At 40.7% G+C, this 24,975-nt stretch overlaps 1 protein-coding gene across 1 annotated transcript in view; it reads left to right on the top strand.

Annotated features, from left to right (window-relative positions):
* The window catches only part of lrp1bb (low density lipoprotein receptor-related protein 1Bb), a 243,376-nt gene that overhangs the window by 191,416 nt on the left and 26,985 nt on the right, over nt 1-24,975 (top strand). Inside the window, exons 51-71 of the mRNA XM_041951416.1 lie at nt 206-325; nt 1,150-1,278; nt 1,749-1,871; nt 2,845-2,985; nt 3,215-3,402; nt 4,648-4,831; nt 4,925-5,010; nt 8,078-8,200; nt 11,937-12,118; nt 12,334-12,533; nt 12,894-13,082; nt 13,225-13,373; nt 13,642-13,735; nt 14,024-14,140; nt 14,754-14,873; nt 15,704-15,823; nt 19,688-19,804; nt 21,363-21,469; nt 23,213-23,345; nt 24,135-24,241; nt 24,459-24,591. Of these exons, the coding sequence (XP_041807350.1) occupies nt 206-325; nt 1,150-1,278; nt 1,749-1,871; nt 2,845-2,985; nt 3,215-3,402; nt 4,648-4,831; nt 4,925-5,010; nt 8,078-8,200; nt 11,937-12,118; nt 12,334-12,533; nt 12,894-13,082; nt 13,225-13,373; nt 13,642-13,735; nt 14,024-14,140; nt 14,754-14,873; nt 15,704-15,823; nt 19,688-19,804; nt 21,363-21,469; nt 23,213-23,345; nt 24,135-24,241; nt 24,459-24,591 (2,862 nt within the window). The remainder of the gene's footprint in view (nt 1-205; nt 326-1,149; nt 1,279-1,748; nt 1,872-2,844; nt 2,986-3,214; nt 3,403-4,647; nt 4,832-4,924; nt 5,011-8,077; nt 8,201-11,936; nt 12,119-12,333; nt 12,534-12,893; nt 13,083-13,224; nt 13,374-13,641; nt 13,736-14,023; nt 14,141-14,753; nt 14,874-15,703; nt 15,824-19,687; nt 19,805-21,362; nt 21,470-23,212; nt 23,346-24,134; nt 24,242-24,458; nt 24,592-24,975) is intronic.

Below are 24,975 nucleotides of genomic sequence, written 5' to 3'. Positions count from 1 at the left end.
GGCAGCGACACTCATGCGTGCTGCTAAAGAGAAAAACTACAGAGAAAAACAAGAAAGCCAAGGGGCAAGTAGAGTCCAGCCCACTTGTTGTGTTTTGATTAAAAACACTCTGCCCCTTCTATAGGGTACGCTGCTTTTGTTGCTGTTTCCTCCTCACTTTGTTTGATTTATGGCGTTGAAATGCCTTTCCCACCACCCTCTGCAGACTCGTCATGCTTGTGGAACCAGTTCGCCTGCTCAAAGAACAAGTGCATTGCCAAACAATGGCTGTGTGATGGGGAGAACGACTGCGAGGATGGCCTTGACGAGAGCGTGCAGATCTGTGGTTAGTGCCCTTGCAGATGTCATGGGGAATCTGCCTTTGGTGTAAAAGGTCACATCCTCTATCTCACGCATGACAGCTCCATGTGTTAACCTGAAGAGCTAAAACAGAACGGCAGAAACGAAACAATCTCATTGAGACAACAAATGAGAATGCAGGCATTTCTGATGATTCGAGTGGGCACTGAGGCAAATAGATTTTTTTAATCGCTGAGGCCCAAGAGGCACAGTTATTTCAATGGGCAAATGAGATGTGTGTGTAATGAATTCTACACTAAAATAAAAAGAATCCAACCACAATACAGAGACAAGAATTGCTGTGAACATTGGTTGTATAATTGGATTGTAATGGGGTGTCAAGGAAATATTAATGAAATGGCCCGAAGGTTTCCCAGACACACTTCTTGTCAGAAGCAAGATATGCATTTAAGCTATACATGCCTAATTGAGCTACTGTATTTACCTTTGTTTCTCAGTGCAGCTATTTTTTTCCTGTTGCCTTTAAGGGCAGTCCCAAGATAAAGGAGAATATTGCTGACTTAAAGAATTCAAGTAAATAAATGTTACTCACAGTAGCACAGTCTGTGTTTTTGTTAGCATATGGGAACCTTTGGCCAGTAAAATTCAAATGCAAAACCATCTGGTATCTTCTACGAATGCAGAACGTAGGATTTCTTAGAATTACTGCTGAAAGTTCACTGGGTACCGTCCTAACAAAACAAAATACATCTTCAGTTCAGTATCGTTTGTACTCAGTCTTCTCTGCATTTGATCCACTTTATTCTGTGGCTTTTGAAACTCGAGCATGTGCTCCTGCTTTCCTCTCAGGTTTGGTGACGTGTGCTCCAGGACTGTTCAGCTGCCCTGGATCGTATGCCTGCGTTCCAAAACGCTGGCTCTGTGATGGCGAAAGAGACTGCCCTGATGGGAGTGATGAACTTTCTGCGGCTGGCTGTGGTAAACTTTAGTTCAAAACACTGAATAGCTCCTGGCAATTATAAAAGAAATCTAATGTAATCCCATTACTGTTTAATTGTCGATTGCTTGTTCATGCATTATTGTGCATTGCATGTACAATTTTAGATTACATTGTATAAAGCACTAGCCCATAAAACCTGAAGCCCACAAAACACCTACTGTAAATCCCTTTACAAATGTTATTCCAGGCAAGAAAAAGAAGCCAGCATAAAGTGGGAAGTAGTGTACAATGCAACTTTTTGCACAGTTGCATCCTCTCAGTGGTGTAATCTGCATTGCCTTCCATAAATTGGTACTGGACCATTCATCTGAAACTGAAAACACAGAGACCGCTGCAGTAGCAAAAGCTGTACTAGCGATGACATTTTACACATGTTGCATGCAAAATGTTTAGAAAAAAATGTTTATCAGTTAATTCGTCCTTGAACCTGCTTCTTTTCATGCATTAGCACCCAACAACACGTGTGATGACAGCTCGTTTCGCTGCAGCAATAAAGCATGCATCCCTCAGCGGTTTGTCTGTGACCATGATGACGACTGTGGAGATGGGTCTGATGAGTCAGTGGAATGTGGCAAGTAGATTTATCTTGCTGTCTTGCTCTTAATATTCACCAGCAGTGTATGACTATGACCTCATTGAAAGCTGCACTTGTCAACTTGAAAAAGCAGTTTCCTAACATGGCAGTGGTGGACTTGTTCTCTTTTCTTACTTATACCATTTGAACTCTGCACATTTGAAAATTCTCCTTTGAGGAAAGGGATTCCCGGTGGTAGTCGAGAGGCATTAAAAGGAATGAAAAGTTGAGGTGAATAAAAGTAAAAATTCACCATGCTAGTGGAACCCAGAATTAAAGTCCAGTCCAACATGGGGCTACAAATTGGTAGAGGCCTTACATGGAGGAACATAATTAATGATATTTAAACAATTTGACTCATTGTGCAAGGGGTTAACAATGTGTTACTGCCATGAAATTCAGAATAAGCATATATTTACAAAAATCAATGAAGTTGATGAGGTAAAACATTAAATGTATTGTCTTTGTACTGTTTTCAGTTGAGTGTTTGTCAAAATTGATTAGCAAATTACCACATTCTGTTTTATTTATATTTCACACAGCATCCCAAATTTTTTTGAATCGGATATGTATTTCAACTTGGTAATATGCTACTTGTAAGCATACTGACACATGGGCTTTATTTGTTCATGTACAATTTTTGGTGTCTCAACTGGAGGGAATCCACAGCCTTGATTTTCCATGACTTGGGCTGATGAAACATGTCTATTTATACTTGAAATATGGAACACTTGAGCTGTGAACACCATTATACCTCCAGATGGCTTGATTAATTGGTTTATCAGCAATGATTCTCTATACACCATGAGCTTTATTGCAATATGCACCATGGCCATAGAAATCTTGCCTCGTGCGGCTTTATTTTTTGCTTCTTGCACTTTATTCCAAAAAAAGTTACACCCCAGATTTGAAGCTATAAGACTGCCAAGCCCATGTGTAACTGAAAATGCATGTTTCTCTCTTTCTTAAGTCTATCGCTCCTGTGGATCAGAGGAATTTCGCTGCAGGGACGGCCGCTGTCTTCTCAGCTCTCAGTGGGAGTGTGACGGCTATGCAGACTGTCCAGACCACTCTGACGAACTGCCTCTGAACCTCAAATGTCTGGCCGCAGGTAAGACTGCTGTTTGGCTCTCAGCTGGAATCTCTTCATCAGTGTCACCAGCAGCAGCACTCGCCCAGGAAACTGGCAGGGACATATGGCGGCAGCAAAAGACACTCAGAGAGCTTCCTTGAAAGGAATTAATCTGTCAAGATCCATTGTCAGGTTAAAAACATTCCCCAACTTTGTTGAGAAATTACAGGGCGTTTAGCCAGTGACAGTCATGTCTTGCTCTTTTCAGGAAGCTTGTGCAATGGCTCCTTCTTCATGTGCTCCAATGGACGCTGCATCTCTGAGAGGAATCTCTGTGATGGGAGAGATGATTGTGGAGACCGGTCAGATGAGAGGAACTGTAATGTGAACGAATGCTTGAACCGCAGAGTCAGTGGGTGCACACAGGATTGCCAGGATCTTCCTGTGGGATACAAGGTAAGTACCTAGTGGACTAGTCACGGCTCAGTACCTTTGAGGTACATTCCACCGCAGAATAATTTGAAGGCTACAGTTGGTCCACAAAGCCTAATTCAACTTAAACCAGGCTGCAGTAAAATTGCAGATGGAAATATAACATTTGGAAAAATACTTAAAGCAACCTATAAGATAGTCACTGCAGTGACACCCTCCCAAATGCAATTCAGTCATATATGTTTTTATATAGCTGTAATGTGTCCCCTACTTCCAGCAGTGTGACAGTATATTACTTACAGTCTGATGTTTAAAATTATAGACTTTTCTGATCTACAGCTCTAAGCACTAGTATCATTAGTAGCAGGTAAATTGTGGAGCTTATATTAGTAATAGTGTGGACATGACCGATTATGAATCATGCCTAACTTTGCACATCATCAAACAGATAAAGATGGGTGGGGGCATATATACATACATTTAGTCTCTTACTTTTCAAATAACCTTGAACACTGTAAGGAGTGTTTAATGATATGCCAACAACTGTCAGTGCTCCCTCACTGTGCTGGGCGGTTGTGCTGGGCCTGGCATTGGTACCATGTGACGTTAGCATCAAGGTCAAGGCCACGTCCGCTGGACTGTTCCGGTGGCCATCACTGTTAGTCAGATACTGGTGCTTTATGCCTTGGTCCCTGGATTTTCCTCTCCTCCTTGTCCGTAAGACGGTGCTCACTACATCAGAAAAGTGGCTGAAAGCACAGAAAACCTCTCTTCGCTGTCATGGCAGGGGCAGAGCTGTACAGAGAGCACATCAATGCAGACCCTTAGCTCATCCATTTGTGGCCTGTACAGGGAGATCAGCAGAAAGGCCCTCAAGGTTATAACTTTGGATAAGAAAGGGATTTGCAGCGGGTCCAGAGCAGCTGATACAAGCACTTTGAGTTATTTTTGGGGGCCTTGGTCACTGAAGTGTGATGGACTTTTTGAGCGATGGCACAGCATGTCTGTGTCATGGCTTTGACATAATCATACATGCATCACTTTGGGGTCTGAAATATATTGTCTTCTATTCCAGATTGATCTGGAATAGAAGACTTTTGACGTGGCCGCAATGAAGCATTGTATAACGAATGAAACTCAAATGTCAAGTGTTGTCAAACATGCCGCTAAACAGCTAAACTGAGGCTCCTGATTCCGACATTTCCTGCATTCCTGATCAAATCATCACCATTATGTGCTTTTTTATATATATTTTTTTGATGTTATCAGTGTAAATGCTGGCCTGGTTTCTACCTGAAGGATGATGGGAAGACTTGTGTGGATGTTGACGAATGCTCCACTACCCTTCCTTGTAGCCAGCGCTGCATTAACACTTATGGTTCCTACAAGTGCTTGTGTGTGGATGGCTACGAAGCGTTGGAGCGCAACCCTAACACCTGCAAAGCTTTGTCAGGTCAGCCTGATTTTTGATCTCTCAGCTCGCAGATTTTCAATGCACAACTCTGAGTCCTATGAGTCCTCTGATCCTCCATGTTTCTCATTTCAGCTGAAGAACCTTTTCTCATTATGGCGGACCACCATGAGATCCGGAAGCTGAGTGTGGATGGCTCAAATTATACCATCTTAAAGCAGGTAAGTTATACCTGCATCAGCGCCGTCGTGCCTGTAGTGACATTTTCAGGCAGGAAGAGGATGTGTTCACCATTGTTACTCTGACATACTCAAATTACTGTCTTGTAGACTTGTTGCATTTAATTTTGAATCCCACCTGCGTCTGTTTGGCAAAGTCAAAAGGCACTTCACAGTGCTTTACAGTGGCATAGAAAAATGTCAAAAATAAGACATCAAGAAAACATTAAAATTGCATTTAAGAGACAAAAACAAAAGCAAGCCAGTAAATAGTTAGTTTAAAAAGAAGTCATGTATCTAATTTCTTGGAAAGCTGCAGTAAACAATGTTTTAAGCCCTGATGTGAATGAGCTGGTAGTTTTAGCAGACCTTCAGGAAGCTTGTAAACCTTTCCCAGGTGACCTAAGGAATCTTGACGCTTTGTAATGGACTAGTAATTCAGAGTTTATTTATTATTCAGGGGATATTCACAAAGACATTCCGCATTACTGATTAAAAAAACCTGTGCACAGGAGAAAGTACTTGATTTATTTTCGCAAGCAGGTTTAGTGATTGAACTTGAAAATGCTGGACAATCTCTGTAAAATATTTCTGTTTAATTGAGATGTCCGTCATCCATCATGATTTGCTAAGGCTCACCATATTTCCTGCACATTTCCCTGCACATGGTAAATTTCATTGTATATATTGTTTATTGCCTCATTGTTCTGTGTATATGTTGTTTATTATGTGCAATGTTTAAACTGGTTTCAAATTCCTTGTATGTGCATTGTGCACACATACTTGGTCAATAAATTCTGGTTCTGATATGGGTGCAGGAAACTGGTTACTATTGAAGACCACATGGAAAAGCTATTTCAATGTTCCCACATCATCACAGCTGCTCCAGGCAATTCTTAATTCTGACTGTTGATTATCACAAATGGTGGGCTATGATTTACTGTAAATCATCCTATGGGTATCCTGCAGTCTCCTCTCACAGTCAGATTAACCTCTTGACTCCTTGTACTCTACTGTCTGTATCGGAGTTCTCATCTGCCACAACTCAATTTAATCACTGCATGTTAGCATTAATGGAGGCTAGAAAGCCACATATGCACATGCCTTTGCTAAGTGGTGGTGGATACTTCACTGAACTCATATCACTGTACCACACTATTACATACCGTGTTCCAATTATATGTTCGTGATATTACGGAAATTGCAAATAGTCCAGTCACTTGCCGTATGTATTATTTTAGCTGTTAGCATGCATTTGTTCCCAAAGCCCACAAGTGATTCACAGTATTGTTCCGTTATTCCAACACATTGCTAAAATTTATTATGTTTATGTTCTGCTTCCGAGTCTGAAATTTTCAATTTGGTTAATTATAGCTGTAAATCAGGTCCTGGCTTTTTAACAGAACGGAACGCTTTTCCTTGGAATAACGTTGTAACATTTAGTAAGTTAGGCTTTCTATGAGCTGTCAGGGAAGCACAATATTGCTAAGTTTTAACATGTTTCCACCAAGTTAGATTGGTGGCTGCTGCTACAAATGATCCCCAGTTCGAAGCTGTCAAGTCGGAATCATTTCTTATTAAAGCTTATGTTGGTAGCCAAAAGCCAAAGTGAAGTTAAGTCATTTGGCAAACAAACTTTGATGGCTGCATCCGGCCCTAAGGTTGTACTGTCAAACATGTCTTGTTTTAGAAAGAAAAGTAGTTGAACATGTGGAACAGGAAATCAATGGTATATTGAAAGCGTTGTCAGTATGAGCTCTTGCACCATTATAAACTGTATGCATATACTTTTATGCTATGTATGCTATTTTTTTCATATCCATTCTCAGAATCTAATATCAAAAGCTTGTGATTCATTATGCAGTTGGTGGCTTCTGTGCGGTCTGCAGGGAAAATGAATGGGGAACATATCTGGGAAGAAGCACTGAGAAAAGGGGCACGCTGGTCTCGTCTCTATAGCTGATGTTTGGAGTGGAGAGGGGTTCCCCCAGGACACATTGGCGTCTGTCTGTGAGGGTGTTGATGATCTGATGAAGATGTCTCATTTCGCCTGTCAGATTATCTGACACCTTTCCGCGGCACCTTCAGTGCGAGACAGCAGGGTGGGGGCACGTGTTTGGTGAGCAGCTCTGTCTGACTGACAGTGGGGTCCTGTGAGCATGACAGAGAAAGCAAATACCTCAGTCTTCTGCTTTGATAGGACTTCAGCTTCACAGAGCGTTTCAGACTTCAGTCCTTCGAGTGCTCTGTATAGCTGAAAGAAATGGAACCTATGGGAAAATCACTTAAATCAATATTGGCTGTACAATAAATATCACATCATGAACAGATACTGCTCTACTTAGCTTGTTTTTATGTATTTTTTATCCTGTCAGTATTTCCACCTGTAGGCATAAATTAAAGTTAACCTCACTGGATTGGTTTGATCTTTTTCAGTGCGACACGTCAGCACAGGAGTCCTCTGTCAGTGTCTACACAGGATGCGTTAGGGCGTCGTATTGAGTGTAGGTCACCTGTGTTTTGGCAGCTCTCAGAACACACAATCACTGCAGTAACGTGCATAAAATGGAAGAAAGCTTGACAGACTTGAAGCATAGACATTTGCTTTGTGTTGCTTTATGCGCTGAGCGGTTGCACCGCCTGTGTAGACAGCTGTATTGATTAATCTGGGAGCATATCTGTCAGGCATGTAAATGGAAATAAATCTGAAATGCCTCCTGCGTAGACGAGCTGTTAGGGTTAATGTCAGTCTATCTGTTAACAGTGTTTGGGTTCTGTATGTCACAATTGCTCATTAAATCTATTAAAATCTCCAATTCAAGCGTTACTCCATTCTGAATCCATTACACTGTTTGGATATGATGAAGCCAAGGAATTAAGAGGGGATTTGCAAACTCCTTATTTTATGACCTGCATATTGATAACACTATGTGGAATTTGATTGTCAATGTATACTCAGTTGTACACCTTTGTTGCTAATGAAAGTATCTTCTGATCATTTTTTTCCACCCTCACAGAGACCAAGTGACATTTTATTTATAGTTGTGCTCTCTCTCCTCTATATTCTCAGGGCCTCAACAACATCATCCACATAGACTTTGACTACAAGAAGGAATTTATCTATTGGGTGGACTCAACAACGCCAAGCGGTCGAAGGATCAACAGAATGCGCCTCAATGGGAGTGACCTCAAGGTAGCACAGGATTTAGTTGCTATAACTGCATGCCATATGGTGCCTTGTGCCTCTTTACCCAAGATTCATGGGCTTTACGTTGCGTGCTCCCAGTCCAACCATCTTTTTTTATACAGCTGTATTTTTATCGGTATAATTCATTGGAATTATCCATAACTTTTTTCTATTGTAAAGATAAGTTATCTGTTTGAGTTTGGAACGCCAAGTATGTTGCTTAAGTGGCTCATTATCACTGCTCAGCTGATGATGGGTGCAATTTATCCTTTTATATAGTCAACGTAATGGATTTTTTCTGTCTGCAGCCAAAGGCCTGTTAGCTTTACAACAATGAATGCGTTTTAGTGATAACAGGAATATCAGCAATGGCTTTCAGATAAATGTAACAAGCCTAATGATACAATGGCTCTCTCTGGTGTAATCACCAAGGTTTGTCTGGGTCATGGGATCGGAGCCCAGACACTGGGGACACTGGGACGTCAGCAGAACACCTGCTGGGCCCCCATCCCGCATCTCATTAGCATCGGTGTGTGGGGGGCATTAGGCTCATTCAGCTCAATTACTTCCACAGTCTCTGTTTGAGCCACTGCCACAGCTTAGCAAGAGGACAAACTGTCTGAGACACAGAGCAGGGAGCTTTTCACATTTGGTTAATTAAAAGAGCAACTGATATCCAGGGCTACTGGTAACGGCTTGCCTATGAGAAAGGAAAGATTGGGAGCGGAAAGTATTTCTGTGGATATTTCTGATAGGATTTTTATCTGACCAAGACAGATTAATTGAATAATGTTTAATTAAATCAATGTAGGTTAGTTTTAGATTGTGGTCTTTTATTTTGTTTATTTCATCTGTTTTCAAGAGTGAACCGCTGTTGCCATTATTATTGAAAGATTCATAGCTACATGTTGCTATAGTAGCAAAAAATGGGCATTTATGAATGTGAAAACAGTTCTGGTTAATCAAATAATAAAAGATAAAGTGCATCAATACCTTTGATGAGTCTTCTGAAGAACATTTCAGTTTTAATTAACATGTTTTAATGCAAATGGCTGAAAACAAAACATTTGCATCAGCCCAAGGTGACTGCATATATCAAACGTACGCTGAATTCATCTGGCCTTTGTGTTTTGATGAGCCATATTCAAACATTGACATTCCTCACAAGTTAACCTTCAGTTCCACATGAAGCTACTGTTTTTAACCAATACAGTGATGTGCTGTGGAGTATAAAGTCCTTTTTGCCTGGAGAGACAGTTTTGGTGGTAAATACTGCATAACGAGTGACATTTAAGCGACTGTTTTAAGCTCAGTGTGGCCCAAATTACTACAGAGGGGCCAGCCTAGTCTTTTGCCCAGACTATATATTTTCTTACAGATGATGACAGAAAAGGCTTCAAAGCACATCATGTTCCTTGATCACAGATTGCATGGGTGCTGAGATTTTTTTTTCTTTCCGTTAAAAGGGGTATATTAAAGGCATTTGCTTTGTCTGCCAGCTGGCACAATGGTTGTTTATTCTTAACAACTGCTTTTGCAAACTCAAAAGGCTACACTGTCTTGGGGATATTGATGGAGTTCCTAGATAGTTCCTAGATTTTGTTTACTTCAGTTAAATGCCTTCACATATATTTTAACCAAATGTCTCACTGAGATTCGCACAATGAGATGAAAATAAGATCGTTAATGAGAGTGTCTCTCTGCTGCCCTCCACCCTACTCTATCTGGTTTAATTACAGTGTTTACATTCATATTTTAACTAAGGTTTTCTGTTGAAATATACAGATTTCTGCACTGTTTGGTAATTGCATTGAGGTGGGTGAAGTGGTGCAGCTTAGTGTGTGTTCACACAGATCAGGCACAGTGCAGCTTTATTTTTTCATCACATTTGAATGAAATTGGATCTGCGTATTAACCAGGTTAGACCACCTCACACAAGTGCAAAGAGCCGAACTCAGAGCTTCAGTTAGTGGAGGCACCTAAGCCTCTTCAGAATCCCAGAAAAAGAAATGTTTCACACGCATCGACTTTGGCTTTTGTGTCTTGTGGACATTAGCTTTTTTCAGTCTGATCAAGCACAGTTGTAAATGTTCTTCAAAACACAATTTGAATGTGAATAAGAGTCGCTACAAGTCTGTACTGAGTTTGATTAATTATAGTCTTGCTCATGCCAGCCACAACTGTAGCAGTCATATAGCAGCAGGAATGATTTGTGCACTCCATCTGCACTCGCTAATTTGAGAATGTGCTATGCATAATTATGCATGGGTCAAACTACACTGGTACCTTAATTAATTAGTTAAGTCTTAGGACACAGCTCCTCGCTCTGACAAAATAAGTGCACAAACTATTGCGCTTTTCTTCACACCAGACACAGACTAGAGTCCGAGTGAAATCATTTGCATTATAGCAGGCATCCTGCATCCAGAATCCTGAGCTCCAACACAGATGTCACAGCATTCTTAGCTTTTATCACAATTCATTACGCTATTTTCTAAACGAAGAATTATCTAATCAGAGCTGTCAGTTGATGAAATATGTAAGGGATTCAAATAGACAGCAACAGCAGTAAATAAATGCACGCTATAATGCACATGCAGAAATTTCTTTTGAAATTTACACAACTTAAGAAAACATCATCTATCTTTCCAAACTAATTTTGGCTGCAACTTTTCAATCGCATCTAACACAGTGTTCTGTATGTCACACATTTATTTGAAAAGAAAAAGAAAAAGAGCTCAGCTTCTGCTCTGCAGTGACGGTCATCAGTGATCATCCTGCAGTGCCCTTCTGCAGCTTTACATCGCAGAGGAAATTGATGTGTAGCCATCACTATGGCAACACATGTAGACCAGATCTCAAACAAATCTGTCTCACTCATCACAGAAATGTTCATTTTCGCTTTAGCTTTGAAAGTATATGCACAACTGAAAAAATCCCATCCCCTCCCTCCACAACCACTTCCCCAAAACGCACTGCCTGACTAATGCTGGAGGACGAGTCCTCGAGAGAGAGTGTGTCCATCTTTGTTTATGCAACTGCTGCATGTGTCATTCACTCGTAAGAAAGCACATAACATTATCATAATGAGCATAAACAACAGTCTCACCCAAACCCCCCCCCCCAGATAATTACCCGTCCAACAGAAATATAGCAACCATGCCGTCACTTTTCAGGCCATACTGATGTTGACTCCAGTTTGACCTCTTGCTTGATCCAACCTCTTTTTGCTCGTAGCCTTTTCTGCTTATGTCTTTCGTCTCTTGCTTTGTTTGGCCGTGCAAGCTGTTGCAGGTAGAGGTGGAACTGGAAATTTTGGCTGCACTTTCTCTGCCATTCTTGTGTGACTAGCTCGCTATAGCTTCGGCAATATGTCTACCTTGTGGAAGACTCCTGTCATTTGCAATGAGTGCACGGGCAGAGTGCTCGTGGGTGGGTAGGCACGTGGGCCATCTAATCTTTTCATCCTGGCCGAACAAAATGATTGGATTGAGTCATTATGGGTCTGTGACAGACACAAATACCAGCATTTTTTTTTTTTATCAGCATTTTATGTGATTGCTGTCGGAATGTAAACAAAATTTCAATAAATGTGACAAAAGTTTTTCCATAAATGCATTACATGCTTTGCATCTGTTTTGATAGTTCTTTACAGCCTTCCATGGAACAATTTAAAGCAGTTCTAAGGTCCAACAGACAAACCTCCATACTAAAACTGATCTTCCTGTCCCCGCGTTACCAGATAGTCCACAGAACAGCAGTGCCCAGCGCCTTAGCTGTGGATTGGATCGGAAAAAATCTGTACTGGTGTGATGCAGAAAGGAAAACTCTGGAAGTGTCCAAAGCCAATGGCCTCTACCCTACCATCCTGATCAGTTCTGGCCTCAAAAACCCCTCAGATCTAGCTCTGGACCCCCAGGCGGGGTAAGTATATTACGATATACAGTATTATGATTATGAGTTTTATTAATAACGATTGATTTCGCAGCTTTAGGGAGAATAGGGTATAGGGAATAGGTTACTCTTTTTAGATGCTTAGTCCTTGAAACTGTCCTATCTTGTTTGAGGTGTGCTATTTTTTATTCGTGTTTGCCTGTTGTAGTACATAGCTATTTTAACTGTTCTCTACTTCTGACCAGGTACGTGTTCTGGGTAGACTGCTGTGAACCTCCTCACATTGGGCGTATTGGCATGGATGGCCGAGGGCAAACGGTTATCATTGACACAGAGATCTATAGCCCCACTGCTCTCACTATCGATTATACCAACAAGAGGCTCTACTGGGCAGACGACAACCACATCCTGCTTGCCAACATGGATGGCACCCAAAAACGCAAAGGTGAGACTAAGGTGTTTGACATATTGGGAAGTACATTTTTCAAACTACATTTCTTCATTTTCTTGCTGAAAGTTAGATTAGAAGATTGATCCCAGTCTCTTAGGTATAAGGCTGGAGACAGCAGCTGGTTAGCTTACAGTAGCTCAGCAAAAAGACTAAAGACGGCTCTACCTGCTCCAAATCAGACTTTTAAATTGTGTTATAGACATTAAACTCTAACTCTTAGGCTGTAAGGATGAATGAACAAACCATTACTTATTAGTGTATAGAAGTGTCAATATTTCTTCTGGAACGCGGGTTGCCAAATTGAATAAAAGCAAATTTAATTGGCGCTCGCCATGGCCTTTTGTCCCTCTCCAGTATCCTATGATCACATCCAAGGAGTAATGGCCCTGACTTTGTTTGAGGACTTTGTCTATTGGACGGATGGGAAGTCCAAATCTTTACGACGTGCTCACAAGACAACAGGCGCTCAAGGGATGGAGCTCCTCAACTCCTGGCAAGCCATCAAATCCATCAAGGTCTACCACTCCCTGCGCCAGCCTGAAGGTATGAAATCCATCTGGCACTCATGTCCACTCTATCCTCCCATGCAGAGCAGTTGTTATTAGCCTGTTTTATAGAGTTAAGAAGGAAATTGTTTGTGTAATACAGTATGAACTCAGTTATGTACTTCTATCCTTCTGTACAGTACCCAAACACCAGTGTCAGATTGCAAACGGAGGATGCAGCCACCTGTGTCTTCTGTCCCCTGGTGGGGAGCACAAATGTGCCTGTCCCATTAATTTTTACTTGGCTGCTGACAATAAGACCTGCCTCTCCAACTGCACCTCCAGTCAGGTCAGCTACACTTCTCCTCCCTCCCATTTCTATGTTTAGTTTGACCATGTTGTTGCTTTTCTTTCCTGATCAGTACTTTCCCCCTAAAGGCAAATCGCTTTACTCTCATATGCTTTCCTCTTCTGACATGTACTGTAGGTCCAAGGAAATGGTTGTGTATTGATTTTGACTTTGGCTTTGAAGAGTGTTGGAGCTAAAAGTCAAGTCAAGTATTCATGTTGACTTCAAATTCAGTGTTTTCTTTTATATTTGTCCGTGGTACTAATAGTTTCGCTGCGGGACAGATGAGTGTATCCCTTTCTGGTGGAAGTGTGACACAGTAGATGACTGTGGGGATGGATCAGACGAACCTACTGACTGCCGTGAGTGTCATGTTATTTCAAGGTTGGCTTTAAAATAGTACTCTACCGAAGGAAGTCATCTGCTATTATGGTGAGCTTTGAGGAATATTAAAATTGAATTGGAACTGAAGGGGCTTATGTGTCCGCCTTTGCTGGTTATTTACTTTCAGAGTAATTGCTTTTTTTTGTTGTTGTTGTTTACATGTTCAGCATTTCACCACCTGTTCCTGCCTTGTTCTGTACCGATTGCTCTGATTGAACTCTTAAATTGTGCACCCTGAGATATACTTATGATTTCCTTTCCAACAGCGGAATTCAAATGTCAGCCTGGCCGTTTTCAGTGTGGCACTGGCCTTTGTGCTCTTCCTCCATTCATCTGTGATGGAGAAAATGACTGTGGTGACAACTCAGATGAAGCCAACTGTGGTAAAGATGGAACAGCTATTACTGTTTAAGTTGGAAATCTTTCTGCTTTTCCCAGAAACCTGTCTCACCTACAGAATCAATGCTTTGATATCTTTCTTACATTTTTTCTTGTTGGCACTATTTAAGTTCTAAAACAGTTTGTGGATTAATTAATTAGTTGATCTACAGAAAGTGAATCAGGACCAGTTTTGATGATTAATTTGTTGAATAATTCAACATGTAAAAATGCCAAATATTTGCTGCTTCCAGCTCCTCAATATGAGTATTTACTGTTTGAACTGAAAATCTTTGGCTTTGGGTTGTTTGTCAGACAAAACAAGCGATTTTAGTCCTTAGAACCACATTTTCAGTATTTGTTAACAATGCATGGTCTAAACAGTCAATACACTGAAAAAATTGATTATTCAATAATCAGAATAATAGTTACCTGCAGCCATTTGCAACAACACGCAAATGTAAAATTCTTCATTATCAGGATCAAAACTTTTCATAAACTGGCTATATTGTAGGTGGAACAATTAGTGCTTGTAGTATCGATGCTTTGCTTTGTTTGGACTCCCAGCATTTCTTATTGATGTGACCTCCCTCTGCTCCTGCCTGTTTCCTCTTTCAGAGACATACATCTGTCTCTCAGGCCAGTTCAAGTGCACCAGGAAACAGAAATGCATCCCTCTTAACCTGCGCTGCAACGGTCAGGACGACTGTGGCGACGGAGAGGATGAGACGGACTGCCGTAAGACTGCCTTGCATTATTACTTTCACACTCATTGTCTTAGAAATGACTTGGCTTTTAGACTGAGTAGTTTAGAAATATTTTTCAGTTTGAGTAATCTGTCCCAAACTTGCAGCAAAAACGAGGTAAAAGTCAGTAATGTCAGGTTTTTGATATTTCCATTTTAAAGCTATACTCTAGTCTAGAAACCATCAACATTACATAGTCTTCATTACATATTCCAAAGGCAACCCTTGTTATGGCCAGTTCCCGTGAAAAGGGATTAGCTATTGAGTCACACAACGGATAAGAACAGATTTTCTCTGCCATGATGCAACTCATCAGAATATCAAACCCCATTCAACTCTTTCAGACTGCTGCATTTGTCTTGCATGTGATTGCAAGAGGGCTGAGAGTTGGGGGGTGGGGGTGGATACAACAACGTTAGGACGAGAAAGAGACTTAAAAAAAAAAAACGCTTTAATTAAAGTGAAGCTAATTACTTCACCCCTTCTTAGACTTCCACAATGATTGGATGTGGTTTTGAATGCACTTTTGTAATGAGCACTGCACCACCAAAGTTAAAATGCTATCTGAAACAATGTGAGGTTTTATAACAAGCAACGACTGCACCCTTGTTATAATGAAACATTTAAAAGGTATGTGAGGTAGACATGTACTGTACGTGTTTTGGAGAAATGAATGGCTGCCTCACTGGTTCTTGTAGCACTGCAGTGTTAATGACTGCTCAGATTACAGAGTTTATTTCTACAAATCCAGATTTCTGCCAGGGTAATGATAAGGATTACCTTCCTCTTTCAAACGCACACTACCTGTCTCCCTGCTTATAGCTGAAAGCACCTGCTCACCGGACCAGTTCCAGTGCAAGGCCTCCATGCACTGCATCTCCAAACTCTGGGTTTGCGATGAGGACCCTGACTGTGCAGACGGGTCAGACGAGGCTAATTGCGGTGAGTTGTGGAAACCCACTTACCCATAAATCACACCTCACTTATTTTTCAGTTAAAGGGGGAAGAATCTGATTTAATCTGAATTAATTTAACGCTTGGCTTCTCTCTGGTCTGACTCAGTCTTTCTACTTGTTCTCACCGCCTGTCTCATTGTGCTGAGGGAGAATGCCATGAAGGACAGCTGTCCCTTTCGTCAATAAGAGCTCAGCATTATGATCACAGTTTGCCCGGCATTTTTAGCAGCTGTCATGTTTGAATGCTGACTTCTCTTCACACACACAAACACACACACACACACACATAATCTAAATGAGTTTCTTCTCAATGCCACAAGTTTTGGTTTGTCTCAAAACCATTGTTACTTGGGCAGGTACACAACCTTGGAAAACTTTTTCTTCCTTCGTAGAAAAAGGATTAAATTTGCGTAACGTGCCTGCCTATGGAGACACAATTCTTCAATCAAGACAACCCCACAATAATTCAAAGCTCTGTAAAAGTTTGCCACACAAAAAAGCTGTTGGACCCATTCCACTGTCCTGTTCCAAAAGAAATAAGATAGATGAAACCACTCTTCCTTCTGCAGTTTTCAGAGATCAAATACATCTTGAGTTGTGAAAGACGATGCAAGCTGTCAGTATATTGTTCATATATTGTGCCTCTCTTATTTATGTATCTCGCCCCCTGTTGTCTTTAGATACTTTGCAAATTCTGGAATATCTGAAACCAGAACACCAGTTTGAGGATCTCTCATTATTGTTCAAGAATGTACCCTCCTCATCATGCTTTTAATTTTGCTGTTGAGGTTTGGACAGAACGTTTTCTACTTTAAACCCAAAGGGAATATAAAAGAATACAAAAAAATCTCCCAAAACTTTTGGAATTGTTCTATATGTGGCAGTATTGTAAACTTGAAATTAACGATGCTGTCAAACACTGTGCTGAAAACAAAGTGCCTGTGTGCAACTATACGACTCGTCACCAGCAAAAAGAGCAGCTCTTTATCGAGTCAAAGCGAGGCATGCGGGAATGTGGAAGTGGAATGCCACAGATACATAAACAAAAGAGGAAACAGCAGTGGCACATACCCAAGGACACAAATGAATGGAGCATTGTTGATCAGTTACAGTAATGTCTGATAGTAAATGTGTTGTACAACAATATGACTGCTTTCGCCACCAAGCCTGTGTGCTAATATGACTGAAACCTATGTGTCTCTTTAGTCATGAACCAGCCGCTTATCCTGTACAAACATGTCAATTTTCAGTGCTTTTCTAGTGTACATTTGCTTTCAGCCCCATTTTCCTCTCTCACGGTTCAAGTTGGTCAAGCTCTCCAGTACTTGTCATTCAGCCTGATGAGCTGTCTGTCTTTAAATGACGTCTGGCGTGAAAACAGAGACTGAGAATCAGCCACAGCCAGGCTGCTTTTCTACTTTTCACGTTCGGGATCACATCTCACTCGTGCTCCGCCATTGCTGTTCCTGTAACTCCCTGCTCTGTTGTCACCAGCTTCAACTTGATAGTCACAATGTAATAATTCACTGAACCACATGCCCACAGCACACAGTGTACTAAAACATAGTGTACATAGTGTATGCCTTAAAATTAGTGATTTAGTTTATACAGTGATCAGATTATTTTTTCATAAGCAATCTTAACGTGAGAATAGCCGCACATTACGACGTTTGTGTAAATGTGTCAGCGTGCTTGGATGTGTTTTTGTGGAGGAGGCTATAGGAGGTGATATGTGTCAGCTACCAAACAAACATATGCATGCCTACACAGACATGAGTATGTGTGTGTGTGTGTGTTTGTGCCAGGTGTTGCTGCTTCATGCAGTAGGTGTTACATTAGAAGAACAAGACGTTTGGCGCTTGCCAGTATATGAGACTTGCACAACGTTGCAATTTGATTGTTATTAAAAGAGTATTCATGCTTTGATGTTTGATGCCTCACACCTCCTCTCTATAGATTCCTTTGTAATTTAAGATTAAGCTTCATGTGGATGTTTTGCTGCTGCTTTAATGTGAATTAACTTGAGAAGACCCTGATGTAACGTGGAGTAAATGTTTATCGCACTGTGTAGTTTTCTGATGTTTTGCTTTGGCCCCTCAAACTGTATTATCTGCAGCGTTCGTCAGCATCTTCATCTCCGAAAACTTCTCTCCGCTCTGGTGCCAACGAAAGCGCTAAAGCTGCCTTATAGATATTTTATTTTCACTTTGAATCACCTCAGACTGTTAAAGGAAGTTTTGCTTGTTAGCACCGTAATGAGCTCTGACTTGGCAGGGAAATATTGCCTTTTTTTTTTCCTGTGTCACATCTTTTATATGCTGTAAGTGACTGAGCTGCTTGCTAATGAATTGCTGCCTCGTGCGTTCTGCCGCTGCACTTCGCTTTCCCTCCTGATTCTCTCCTCCTGCTGTCATGTTGGAAAGAGATCAGGCAGAATCTGCCACCCTCCTCTTTTGACGCATCTCTTCTCTAACTGATAACAGCGTTACGTTGGCCATTATCCCTGATGATGTCTGCACTGAAATGACTTTTTAAAAGGAGGCTCTCAGTTTGACTTTGAAAACCCATTCTGAAGAAGTGTCACTAGAGGAAATATCAAAGCTTCTGTGCCTTTTGAAACAAATGCAGATATTGTTGATAATTCCAAAACTGGCCATTAATGTTTAACACCGGAATTCCCGATTTCGTTTTTAGGCTGAAATGCTTCAGGTCCTCCCTCATCAACCGCAAGCCACTGTTGACACAAGCAGGCAAGCTGAGTCTGTTCACAGAGCAAATAAACCAAATAAATAGACAAAAATTAGACTCTCAAATGCCATTTCTTTTGCATTTTATGGGTGACATTTTGTAGCTGGGATCCAGACCTCTGAATCTCAATCACCCATTTCTCTGAATTTTTCACTCTGATTATCAGGCTCGACATTTTGAGTAGGAAGCATTACCTTAGTTTTGATCCAAGTCTTGCGATCGTATTGTGTTGAATGTGTTCACTGTTTTCACACCTTGTGAACAAGATGATTTGGGCTCATTATCTTTACTTTTGTCACTTGCATAATATATTCCTGAGTTATTTTTCACTCCACTTTTTACAATTAAAAGATTTTGTGAGCTGTTTTCATCACAAAAGGACGTATTTCACTCAAACCGCAGAGATCAGTGTCCTCTTGCAGCAAGAAACATGTTAAAAATTATAAACACATGGGCATGAAATAATCAGGTACAACCTATCTGGTCTTTTTAAGAAAAGCTTTTTCTATTTAAAATGCAAATGATGATATTCAGTAGCAGATGTCTGTGTTGTAAAATGATGAGGTTTTTTACAGCAAAGAGACATCGGTTACTGAATGTCAAGTTTGCCATTTTAAATAATAGCTACTATAATCAAATGAATAATATTAGACAAGACAAAGAAGTGTTGAGCTGATATCAGGACCAGTAACTAAGCCGCTGTCACTTTCTGAAAGGGATGACATTTAAAATATCAATACGTCACTGTCAGGACACAGAAACACAGTTTGGGTTCTGTTTATAACAAAGCCAATATCTAATTCCTCAGCATTTGTTGTGTTCTGAAATTCTCTTGGATGTTTTTTTGAAGAAAGTTCAATCTTGCCAACTTCCTGTCACAAATTCTGCTGAGGATTATTGGTAGCACAGTCAGGTATTTCATCTTACGGTGTGTCTGCCTCCGGAGTGCATACTGTGTTTTGAACTCAGTGTCAGAGTTGCTCAGGGAAACCCTGAGGAAACGATGATTACACGTAGAAAATATGATAGCTCGCACACTATTAATATTCATGCTCTTTGAAGCCATTTTCATCTTCATGTTTGTTTGCTCCTGATGAAAAAGATGAAAAGACCTGCGGACCTCATGAATTCCACTGCGAGAATAACAACTGCATCCCAGACCACTGGAGGTGTGACAGCCAGAATGACTGTGGAGACAACTCAGACGAGGAGAATTGCAGTGAGTATCTGACTCACTTCACTTTCTGTCAGCTCAGTTTGTTCCTTCATATACACTGTTGACGTTCTGCACACACTTAGGCAGTGAAGAATTGGACATCTGAGTGCTCCCACCACCACCACCACAACCCCCCTACAACCTCCCTCTGTCTCTCTCTCTCTGTGTGGCTCTCTCTCTCTCTCACACACACACACACACACACACACACACACACACACACACACACACATACATACACACTCTTAATATCTTTAGACGCTGGGTAATGTTTCCCACTATCAAGTCTGCCAGGCTCAGCGCTCTCTTTAAAAGCATACTCTTATTATCTGTGCAGTTTCTATGAGACTCCTCAACTCTTGATATCATCTCTCTTTTATACCAGGCTCATACTCCCCTTTTTTTAGACATTCATCATCACTTGTAGAAGAAAACTTTTATTGGTAACACTTTATATTAAGGTACACATATTCACCATTCACTAGTTGATTATTAACATGCACATTAGTAGCATATTAACTCTTTATTAGTCATTAAAAAGCATTTAATAGTGCCTTGCTCTGCGTGACTGAGTTTTCCCTCATTAACCTCCTAATTACTGTTTATTGATAGTAAGTAAGGAAGGGAAATTACATGAATTTAGATGCTGATAAGCTAACCCCAACCCTGAACCCCAGAATAAGGCATTAATATTTGCTTTATAATGACTAATAAATAGCCAGTATGCTACTAGTATCCAAGCTAACAACTCTTTTATTTACACAAATTTACTCATGAAATGATACTGATAACCTATCTCATTAGGGCCTGTATCTTTTGTGTGTTGTCCTGTGTGTGTGTGCGTGTGCGTGTGCATGTGTGTGTCTGTGATGTGAGATAGAGAGAGGAATTGTTTGCCTGTACATCATATGAGTATGTGCATGCCCTCTGTGTGTTTTTGCTGTGTATGCATCATTTGTGTGATTTACCAGGTGCTTATTCCCCATACCTATTAATGTCACTTAAAATGCAAATAAAAACCAGTCAAGTGTTGGATGGCAAAGAATTAAGCAGGTGGACCAGCAGACAGTGAAGAGGCTGCAAATCAGATTTTGCTGCAATGCCTGCTGGGAGTCTCGGTTGCAGCACAACTCATAACACACACCCTGCGTTAGCTAACAGTCCATGATAACAAGGGGAGGGCCCAGACAGTGGATCTGATGCAGCTGTTTAGCTGCGCCCTAATATTGTCCTCGAGGACAGACTTGCACTAAATGGCAGATACAAGATTTTTGACTTCAGGGAGTATGTTGCCCCCCCCCCCCCCCCCCCCCCCCCCCCCCATTGTGAAAGCAGCGATGAATGTATTTACATCTTGATCAGCTTTGCCAGTTTCTACACTTCTAATACAAAATGACTTAATTAGCTCAAACGATGATTTTGCCAACACATTAGCATGAGATTCGAAATACGGAACATTTGGCCGATAGCTGCATCAGGGGAACTATGTTTGTAGTGCATAATTCGTTTGTCATGATTTTGTTCTTTTTTTTTTTTTTTTTTTTTGTCTTTCTCAACTTAGAGCCAGTCACCTGTAACCACAAGGACTTCGCCTGTGCAAACGGAGACTGCATCTCCTCCAGATTCCGCTGTGATGGAGACTATGACTGCCTGGATAATTCAGATGAGGCCAGTGTTTGAGATATGTGTACCACTTTCTTAAAAATCAAAGAGGAAGGTAAACCCACATGAGTGCTGCTAATGAGGCACAGATATTAGCAAGACACTAAATTAAGAATAAAGCACTGGGCACTTCATAACAGCTTCAGAAGAAGAAGCCTGTCAAAGCAAACACCAACACTGCGGATGTTTTGCCTTTTCTGGGATATTGCCCTTTGTCACTGCGAATAGAAATCATATCCAGCACTCTTCTCAACAGCCACATGCTTACCAATCTATTACAACTTCAATACAGGCTGTTACAGAAATTACAGGGTGACACAAAATGTAATATTATCAAGACAATACAAAGGATACAGTAGATGTAATTGACACTTCAAAATTACAGTATACATGGACTACATGACTGTATGGAGACTGTAATATAGACTGTAATTAAAATGTGTGTTAGTATCTGAATTTGCAGCTCAAGCACACATTAAATATCCCAGTGGGAAAGGGAAATTAAATTGGACAGGTATATTGCCACTTGCAAAGAAAATAATCCCATTCTAGGAAAGCATCGTGTTGATCCAAATCTCCTCGTCATGGTCGCTACATTCCAAAGCAATGCTGGACAGAAAATATCGCTGTGATGAGTTATTGTAGCTTCAAGTACATTAGTGCATGAAATACCTTGTGTCTATTTGCTTCTGAAAATCCTAATCCCCTATCCCAAGTCTGCTTGTTTTGTTTAAAAATATACTTGAATACTGTGTCTTAATTTATAAAGCTTTAAATTGCCATTGTAATTTTACACTCTTAAGAAATGAATTTAAATGTGCCTTTGTCTCGCACTGGATCGTGTAAGGAGATTTTGGGAGGATTCAAACAAAGAATGCCCCATCAGTGGTAATGACGCAGTGCAATGCTTAATTCAAGGACAAAGGCTTGTTATTACGATTCATTATTCTTGTTAATTTATTGCTCTGTTCAACATTTGCACAGCAAATTTTATGTATAATCTCTCTCCATGCAAAGCAGTTCAACCCTAATTAACCCTTTATTATGTGTCTCCCCTGTGCCCGCTTTCTGGGTCAGTGCCGGCAAATAGTTTCAGGAAAGAAAGTCTTTCAATCAGCATTATAATACACAGTGATTATCACCTTTAGTTATTCATAGTGGCCACCATTGAGTAGACTGCCATAATTCATAATGTTGGAGACACTGAGTTCCAGGATCTAGTCAGGATTTTTCACAGATTCAAAGTGTTTTCTTCTACCAGCTAATGTGCACTGCACAACCCTGATTGCAAAATAACTGGGACACTGTATTCTGTCAGTAACTTCCTTTATCCAATCATGTGTTCACAAAGTGATGAACCTCGCTCCATCATTGCTTATGAACGACTGAGCCTTTCCAGGATGCCCCTTTCACACCCAATCATGATACTATCACCTGTTACCAATCAACCTGTTTACCTATGGAATGATCCAAACAGGTGTTTTTGGAGCGTTCCACAACTCTTTTGTTTCTCCTGTCCCAACTTGTTTCATGTATGAAGCTGATGAGGTCAAACAGTAAACATATTGTTTTTGTACTGTTTTCAATGGAGTATACATCAAAAAGGATCAGCAAGTGATCACATTCTGTTTTATTTATGTTTTACACAGCGTCCCAACTTTTTTTGGAATCAGCGTTGTAGGATAATCTTATTATGATGGTAATTTTCTGCCATATATTTACGTTATATTTTGGTGTATTCATTTACAGAAAGGCTGTGAGGAACGCTGTGCAGACGACCAGTTTCGGTGTCACAACAACCTCTGCATCTCGCTGAAGTGGCTCTGTGATGGCCAAGAGGACTGCAAGATGGGCGAGGATGAGAGAAACTGCCAGGGAACAGGTGCAAAGCGAATGTTGTTGAGTAGTTTTAGGACATACTACTGAGTTGCTCTTCTGGGCACCAATTACAATTCAGTAATTTTTATTATTCTGCTCAAAGTAAAGGTTTTCTTGTTATTAACAATAGCTGAGTGAGATACTAAATGTGATTCAGCAAAAACTCAGTGTTGCTATGTCTAAGTATGTGTAAGGCCATTGCAAAGTGTTAAAGCTGCACTCATGACAGATGAGTGTGAAAACATAACCTTATCAAAATTAAAGAAAGTAACAGCCTTTACTTTCTATAATACCCTATAGTACCCTACAGTATAGGCATAAATCCAGTGGTTTTAACATAACACATTAACATAAACTCAGTAGGGATTTCTTTGTTATTTTTTGTACAATAAAATCTAAAATATACAAAGAAAAAGAATATGAAAATGTCAAAGTGATTTTCAGAAACGTCCCCAATTATTTCAATGTTCTTCCAAGTACCTTAAAAAAAAAAAAGTTCTGTAATAAAATATGAGGTAGATTGTGGGTTGTGGAGGAGTAAAAATGACCTCAGTTCTGCCGGTTTGCTTTGTGGCGTTCTGCTGTTCATTACTGGTAGAGTACTGAGAAGCTGAGCAACAGTTCACAGGACGAGCTCTTTGATCTGCAGGACAATTTCATACTGTCATCTGCATTTTCAGTCAGCATTCAGTTTTCCACTTGTTTATAGAGCACGGAGCTGAAAATATGGCACCTGAGGGATTTCTTGTTGAGAAAAGGCAGGTTGTTGACTGATATGCTTTGACCTTCTCAGTAGTCCCTTCATGTTCCGTCAACGAGTACGTGTGTGCCAGCGGAGGCTGTGTGTCAGCCAGCCTGCGGTGTGATGGACATGACAACTGTCTGGATGGCTCAGATGAGGTCAGTGCAACATGACCAAAAAAAAACAACCAAAAAATGTTGTTTCTTTTAAGTAGAGCAGCTTCACATTGTGCAGTGTTGAGGAGCTGCTTGTCCAGGCATGTATAAACTCAGGTTAAAACATGAGTCATTCACTGTTATAGTTTCCTCTGATTGCAGCTGGCAGCATCACAAAAAGGGACACTTTTGATGATTCCATGTGTTTCTTTGCCGACAGATTGGCTGTGTGAAGGAGTGCCGAGAAGATGAGTTCCTTTGTCTTAATCGTGCTCACTGCATCCCCCGGCGTTGGCGCTGCGACGACGTGTTGGACTGCATGGACCACAGTGATGAGGAAAACTGCAGCCAGGGTAGGCATGAGTGTGACCTCACATGTTAATGTGCTGCTTTTGATGACTCATATGTGAGTTTTTGATCCCTGAAGGAAAAGAAATGATTCTCATGTGCTAGCTCAAATCTTTACACTGCAGATATTATCATTGAACAAATAAGTCATGTGAACATTTAAAAGCATTAACTATAAAGGAGACAGAACAACAGAATAATACACGACAGGTGAGTTGAGAGCACGTGTGGTAGAGGTAGGCATTATAAATACAGTGAGGAGAAGTTTGAGGTGAGATGAAAGACAGAAATAGATTCAGACTTCAGAGAGCGAAGATGATCCAGGGCTGTCTGTATCATATTGTAAAATGATCTGTCATATTTTTTTTCATAGACAGTTTTTGAGTCAA

The sequence above is a fragment of the Chelmon rostratus genome, chromosome 13, assembly GCF_017976325.1.
Source record: "Chelmon rostratus isolate fCheRos1 chromosome 13, fCheRos1.pri, whole genome shotgun sequence".
In the NCBI taxonomy this organism is placed as follows: Eukaryota; Metazoa; Chordata; class Actinopteri; order Chaetodontiformes; family Chaetodontidae; genus Chelmon; species Chelmon rostratus.
The sequence above is the reverse complement of the archived record's forward strand: the minus strand, read 5'-3'. Positions and strand labels throughout refer to the sequence as shown.